The sequence below is a fragment of the Alosa pseudoharengus genome, unplaced genomic scaffold (assembly GCF_046254945.1).
Source record: "Alosa pseudoharengus isolate Yale_2024_CS ecotype anadromous, Long Island Sound unplaced genomic scaffold, YU_APseudo_1.1 YU_APseudo_1.1_scf_23, whole genome shotgun sequence".
NCBI classification, from domain to species: Eukaryota; Metazoa; Chordata; class Actinopteri; order Clupeiformes; family Clupeidae; genus Alosa; species Alosa pseudoharengus.
In genome coordinates this window covers 25,755,327-25,762,826 of record NW_027468685.1, presented here as the reverse complement: position 1 = coordinate 25,762,826, position 7,500 = coordinate 25,755,327, and the positions used below count along the sequence as shown (strand labels likewise).

Genomic DNA, 7,500 nt, shown 5'->3' with positions numbered 1-7,500 from the left:
GAGTAGACACAGTGTTTCCCACAGAATTGGATTCAATTTGTGGCGGTAGCTGACTTGGACAACAGGGGGGGGGGGGGGTATTAAGATCGTCTTGGTAGTGTATAGGTCTAATTGAGTGCCTGTCACTTTAAGACGTTTGAGGGAACCCTTGCAATTGTAACACAGTTGAAAGGCTGCTGATGTGTGGATGCAATTCATAACGTTTTCTACATAGTTAAAATAAAGGTTCGTACTTCTCCTTGGGACAAGCACTTTTGAATTTTGGAAAACATTTTTTCCATTTACATCGGGATTTTGCAAACATTCAGTGTCAGAGTCAATAAAATGAGCCCTTCAACGAAATTGACAAGCAGCTGTAAGTAGGCTAAGCATGCTAAATTCGACATCCAAACAGTATTCTAACGTTAGCTTTGAGATACTGCTTGATTTCATAACTTAACTTAGTTTAGTCTCTTCAATGTAGCCTACTATGTTGTGATAAGACCTTAGCAGAGTTCACTTCAATGCAGCAGTTTTGAACAAATTTGCGCAGCATGGTCACGATGCTAAGCGGATTTAATAGCAATTTAGTCAGACGTCTTCTATGCAATGCTTCTATGTGGCAACAACAATCCTTCAACAAGCGTGAATATTTTGTTAAATGCACATGCAGAGGAGTGGCAGCGGGCTATGAGAGAGAGCGGGGCAAGGAAAGGCTGCGTGCGTAAAAAGCGCAGCTCAATGGCAATGCAAGGATTTGACCTTATATTTAATTTAAATTAAATTAAATTAAATTGAACATAGAATATTAATCTGTGGCGGCCGATTTTTATTTCGTGGCGCCCCGCCACAGATTAGTCAATGTATGGGAAACACTGCAGACACCCACACACACATGAACACACACCAATGAAAGTCTACACAGAGAAACCATAGAATGTAAGCACACACGCACAAACACACACACGCACACACACACGCACACGCACACACACAAACATATACATGCATACACTGTGCAAGCACACATACACACCACAGACACTTACATCACATGCACATAAGTATATATGTCAAGACAATGCAGACTCAGTCACACTCCCAAGAACCCCCCCCCACACACACCCACACGCGCACACACACACACACACACACACACACACACAAACACACTCGCAAACACACACACTATATGCTGAATACAGTACAGAGCAATAAAACAACAACCTTCAATTCACGCCGAATATAGCCCTGCAAGGGGGACGAGACTGAAACAGCATGGGACATAGCTGCTATCTTGCAGCGGAAAACGATGTTGGACCCGCATGGGCGGCCAAAGTTAGAGTGTGTTTGAATGGAAAGAGTGATGGCCGCGTCCGGATTTAGAGGGACACTCGAGGGGGCTCGGAGAGTCCGAGAGGCGTCCGGCGGAGGTGGACATTGCCGACTCGTGACACGTGTATTTCAAGAGCAGCATGGTGCAGCACTATCAAACTCCAGAAATGGCGCTGACGTCAACATCATAAAAACACTCGGTCGGAAAAATATATCACAGACAGCAAGCTCGCTGAGGTAAATCTCTTCTTGGCCCCTCTCAGATGATTTTGCTTCGGCAATATGAATAAACGAATATTCAAAGGCCCTTGATGGTAGTATAATATGCTGAGGTGGTCATCAAACTGTCAAGTCTTGATTATTTGTGTTGAGCGGGGTTTAAGACACTGCAAACCAGGGGTTCTCAAGGTTCCAAGGACATTTTCCGAGGATCCCCTCATAATCATAACAATTAAGCATGTACCATTTGTATTCTCTGAAGTTGTGGCCAGGTTCACTATTCCCGGCAGGTGTGAACTTCCTGAACAAGGAAACCCACTAATCCTCTGAGTATCTGTTCCTGAATGGCCTTTAAGCAGTCATCTTCAGTATCTGCATTAGATGGTGCAAAGGCCCAAGAGACAGAAATGGACATATATGTTCAAATGTATTGTCATACTGTATATGTACTGACAAGAGCCTAATGCCAATAAAGCAGTTTCAAACGTTCCAGTTTCTCATACATAGATTAAGACTAGTCTTAGACTACTCGACTTTTCTCAGTGGAGATCTTTATTGAATTTCTGTTTGATCCCAGCCCAGGACCATGGATTCACCAGATCATTTTTCGACATGTTCTAACTTTAGGGGCACTTGTTGGATTAAGACTAGTCCTAGACTACGACTTTTCTCAGAGGAGATCTTCATTGAATTTCTGTTTAAGCCCAGGACCATGGATTCACCCATGTACAGGACACAAACCCACATAGTGTCTTAAAAGAAATGAGTAAGACTGGGAGATGTAGCAGTTGCTGTTGACCGGGCTCGAGGTAGCAGCAGCAACAGCAGCAGCTGCAGGTGGGTGGAGGCGCAAAAACCACCTCCAGCGTCCCTCTCCAGACAACCACACATTGTTTGGCGCCAAGAAAAAGGGAAAAAATGTTTGCATGTTGCAGCCAAGAAAGGAAAGTTGCTGACTTTGTCAGTGCTTGCTTGGTCTTCCAAAGTTAAAATCAAAATGTCCCCACAAAGACAAAGACAGGAGAAGGCTCTTTCAGTGACCCACAACGGACAGGATATTTTAGTAGGCCTTTCGACTCCAAGTGCTTCACATTTTCCGTAAGCTCTCACTCCCCTTCTGCAACGTCTGGATAAACCGGCATGTGATTGTTCATGTCGAGAATGAGAAAACATATTTTTTCACATGTAGGATTGTGCCTTCTCTCACTCTTCGTACTTTACACACATTTCACACACACACACACACACACACACACACACACACACACACACACACACACACACACACACACACACACACACACACACACACACAACTCATAACAAACATTCAAATGTAATGTACACAGTGCATTACTTTCATATGTGAGAGGCTGTAATATTGCTTTAAAGGTCAACATTTAATTACATTCTATAATGTTCAACTGCTCAATAATGATAAGTTCACAGTTATTTTCAATTGAATTCAAATTATAAAAATAAAAAAAATTCTAATTATGTCACAAGCAATATTGATATTTTGTAATGTTCTCAATGCAAAGTCAAGTATTTCAATGGTTTCCTGAGGGTAATTGGTAAGTAGGTAAGTGACTGGCATATCAACTGAGGAAAGGTATCTTATTGCAACTATCTTACTGGACTTTTTTTTTCTTTTTTTTACTGGACTTTTTCACAGTGTTTTTGATGAAATCCAATATGGCGGTCCAATCAATTATGTGTTAATGTCAAAAGTTGATATGTGTCAGCCTAAGGACCTCCCAAAGTATTAACATAGATCACTAATATGTTTTAATTTCAAACACATCACCCCATACAGGCCAAAACATAGTTTTGTTAATTATAGCACCACCAGTATGTCAAAAGTCATCAAATTTATTGAGCCTTCTCCTAATTGGGTCCTGAGCCCATGTACCGAGTTTGGTTTTGATACGTGAAAGCTTGGCTGAACTAACAGTTCACTTCCTGTTAAATAATAAATTCAGTTCGCACAATCTTATCTTATTGCAAAATCACTCATAAGGAAACAGTTAACCCTCATTGTAGCACTGTAGCTTCCTATGAGGAAGCATTTGGCTGGTGTTACAAAGCAATAAACACTTGAGACCTGTCACCACCACTGCATAAAAAATCTGAAATCTTAACACGTTTTTTTCCCCAGGAATGGTAAGCAACTATACAGTATACAGTACATCAGAATGATTGTCATGCCCTTGCTTGTGTGCTAACGTGTAAACCATGTCGACATTTTCCCCAAACAGGTTGTGTTCTCCTCATTAAGACACTTGGAAACCATTCTGCATGTTTCCCTCTCTGTTCAGAAGAGGTTGGGTATGTCCTCTCTCTCTCTCTCTCTCTCTCTCTCTCTCTCTCTCTCTCTCTCTCCCTCCCTCTCTCTCTCCTCCCTCTCTCACCCTGTCTCCCTCTCTCTCTCACTCTCTCTCTATCCATCTATCTCTCTCTCTATCTATCTACGCACCTGCCCAGAAGATGGCACAGCATGTGCATAAATCAGCACCTGTGAGCCAAAGGGGGGGGGGGGGGGGTGGTACAGCTGCTGCACTGTGTTCACGCCATTCCTCTGTCCCATTCCTCTGTCCCATTCGCCAATGTCCACACACAGGAAGCCTGCTAAGGTCATTTCCCCCCGTGATGCGCCTGGGTTGATATCTGACACATTCCACAGTAGTGGTTGTCACTTTGGGGGGTGTTGCAGGTGGAGGCATACCCGGGGGGTGGGGGCAAACTCCACCACATGCACACACACACACACACACACACACACACACACACACACACACACACACACACATACAGTACATGGCAGATGTTTAAGCATGCACTGCAAGAGACAGAGCTAGGATAGTGGATTTTCAACAACCACACATGTTACACACATACTGTACATGTACTACATGGCAGATGCTCAAGCACATTCTGCAAGGGGCAGAGCTAGGATAGTGATATTCAACCAGCTTCTGATCTCTGCTTCACTGAAAATGAACCCTCAATGAACCTCAGAGAATAAATAAAGATTGAGTGAATTTTACCCTGGTTGTCAACAAAGTGTAATTACCTATACTTGTGTGCTTAATATCCTGACTCATACCACCAATCCCCAACTATTTGCACTCTTCATCCTTAACACAATGTGTGGTGATGATGTGTTGGTTGTTTATGATGGCCAGTCAAAACAGACGTGGAAGGGCATGTCTGTGAGGGACTCTGAGTCGGAGTCTTACCCTGCGGCGGAGTCCTCCTGGAAGCCCTCCAGCTCGTCTCTCTGCTCCGCCAACGACGACTCCAGGTCCAGATACGTGCCATTGTGGGACAACTGCAGGGCACAGTCATCGAGCTGGGGACAGAGGGAGAGAGAGAGAGAGGGAGAAAGAGAGAGAGAAAAATACCCATTCATTTTCCATTGTGAATGAACACATGTGGGTTCTGTTTGCTTTGCTAAACTCCTAATTGCTTTGTAATCCAACAGCAGTGAGAAAAAGAGAGAGAAGTAGAGAGAGAAATAGGGAGAGAGATACAACAATTAGAGTGAGAGAGAGGAAAATAAGAAAGTAAGAGACAACATGATACTGCAGGTATTTATTTTCATATATATATCTCTGTATTGGGTCCCTGTGCTAAACACTGGTATTTTAACCTTACACAGCGAAGGCCTGCGTCCAGAGAGACCACAAGATGCGCGGGATTATGGGTAGTGGAAAGGGCAGGGCCTTGGAGGGCTCTATTATGGCTACATCAAGGGCCCTAGTGTGAAAAGCATAACCACTAGAGGAATGCTACAATTCGCCCTCCTTTTTTCCCCCTTCTTTCTTTCTTTCTTTCTTTCTCTCTCTCTCCTTCTTTCTTTCATTTGCCTTTATGTTATTTTCTTTCGGTCTCCACTCTTCACACCCCTTTAAACGATCCCTGGCCGTAAAATAAAACCCGTTTACAGGGTCCCGGCCTGCGAGTGAGCGAGTGAGCGAGCGCGAGCTCCATGCGAGAGTGCTGAGCAGGCGGGCGGGCGACACAGACCCGGATTAGTTCTGTGGCGTGGTCCTGTTTTCAACATTACGGCGCCGTAAAGGGAATTACCGACCGCCATAAAGCACACAGAACATGAAACCCAACCCCGAGTGACACCCCCGCACCACACCACCACACACACCCCCCACACACATGCACGCACACACACACACACACACACACACACACACACACACACACACACACACACACACACACACATGTGCTTGCCCACATGAGGGCCAGCTTGTCTGCATTAGTGAAAAGGCAGGGGCAATTCACTGCCAACATGCGGACAAACGCTACTAAAAACAGAGGGGGCAAAGTAAATCTGTGCGGACACTCAAAGGAGGAAAAACAACTCCCCTAGGGTTGTGTGTGTGCGTGTATGTGTGTGTGTGTGTGTGTGTGTGTGTGTGTGTGTGTGTGTGTGTGTGTGTGTGTCAGTGTGAATGTGTTTGTGTGGGCATATGAGTGTGTGTGTGTGTGTGTGTGTGTGTGTGCATGCGTTTTGTCATCACTGGGTCTTCTTTGATCAGAGAGACCAATGGTTGGTGCCTCGCTGGGTGTGCTGTAATAACGTTTTCCCCCCGCCGTGCCGACAGGAGTTCTGAGGTAGCCATTATGTTTTAGCAGGCAGCTGCGGAGGTGCCCAGGTTGGTGGAGTATGTGAACTAGACAGCCTGGCTTGTCTGATGGGGATGATCAGTCCCCCCCGCCGAAAGGAAATGGAAACCTGAAGTCTCATGGCAACAGGTGTCAGATACAGGTGTGCGTTTAAATTAGATCATTACACACACACACACACACATATAAACACTTACACATACAAGGGGACTCCCTACTGTACGGAAACCAAAAGCAGATAACTTTCCTAACAGAGCCTGGTATCCAAGACAACATGGAATATTGACATTTTAACCGTCTCTTGTCTTGTGGCATGCTTCCCAAAGCAACACCATCAGCCTGTGTCTTCCCAACCACGTCTCTAACCAAGATAGTAGCAGCCAAAAGAGCATAAAACTGCTCCCCTCATTTATGATACTACTGGTAAAGGGTCCAACAGGTGGTCCAAAATCCAACGGGTGGCTCCACCCTGTACCCCAACTGTGATTTAAGATGCTCCACTGGGCCCCCAAAAGAGACATCCCCTGCAGTAAGGCGACAAAGCATAACTCACACCGCGATAGACAGACATACACGCAGGAAGACAGATCATCTAAATCGGTCGGTCTAAATTTATACAGTGGAAGTGTTAACCAGATGACGGAGTGTACAGTACTTTCTGACGGGGTTCACCGACAGCTTCTAGGGCCAACTAGGACAAAATGGAGGAGAGAGAGCAGAACGCTTAACAGAGCCTAGCATTTATGCTTTAATGTTAAACCTGGTTTAGGACCAATCTGGCCTGAATAAATGAGCACCAATTTTTTTATCCAGATCTGAGTCTCTTATTTTAAACCCCACTGGCATGTTTAAAAATGGGATAATGGTGTATTTGGCTGTATGTTTATATTTATAATATTCATATGAGAATGCTTTATTCAAAATGTCCCACTCACTCACATTCCACTGGGGTAAATATGGAGTAGCAAAGAGCGTAATCACGCTGATCAGGCTTTAAAACGCTTTAAAAAGAGGCCTCCCCCTCGGCCAGCTCAAATAGAACTGAGCCAATAAGCTCCCTCCCACAGTGAGTTTCCGACCCCCTCCAGATCCACGGTGGATGAGGGCCACACAAGGGCCAGAACTGGGCCAGATCTCAGCCAGAGGGAAACCAGATCTGTTACATGGGTCAATATTTACAGTAGAGGACTGTAAACAAATGGGACGACAAACTCACCTCAAAACAATGGGCTTTTTTTTATCTCCCCGATAGGACGACAGTCTAAACACAGATTTAGTGTTATTTAAGTGTGTGAGGGTCCTGTTCTGCTACAATTAAGC

General features: G+C 44.7%; 1 protein-coding gene across 7 annotated transcripts in view; it reads right to left on the bottom strand.

Moving 5' to 3' along the window:
* Window positions 1-7,500, bottom strand: part of fhod3a (formin homology 2 domain containing 3a) — a 94,112-nt gene that overhangs the window by 81,789 nt on the left and 4,823 nt on the right. For all 7 annotated transcript variants that reach the window (XM_076302150.1, XM_076302152.1, XM_076302151.1 and 4 more), the window contains exon 2: window positions 4,773-4,885. In XM_076302150.1, the coding sequence (XP_076158265.1) occupies window positions 4,773-4,885 (113 nt within the window). The remainder of the gene's footprint in view (window positions 1-4,772; window positions 4,886-7,500) is intronic.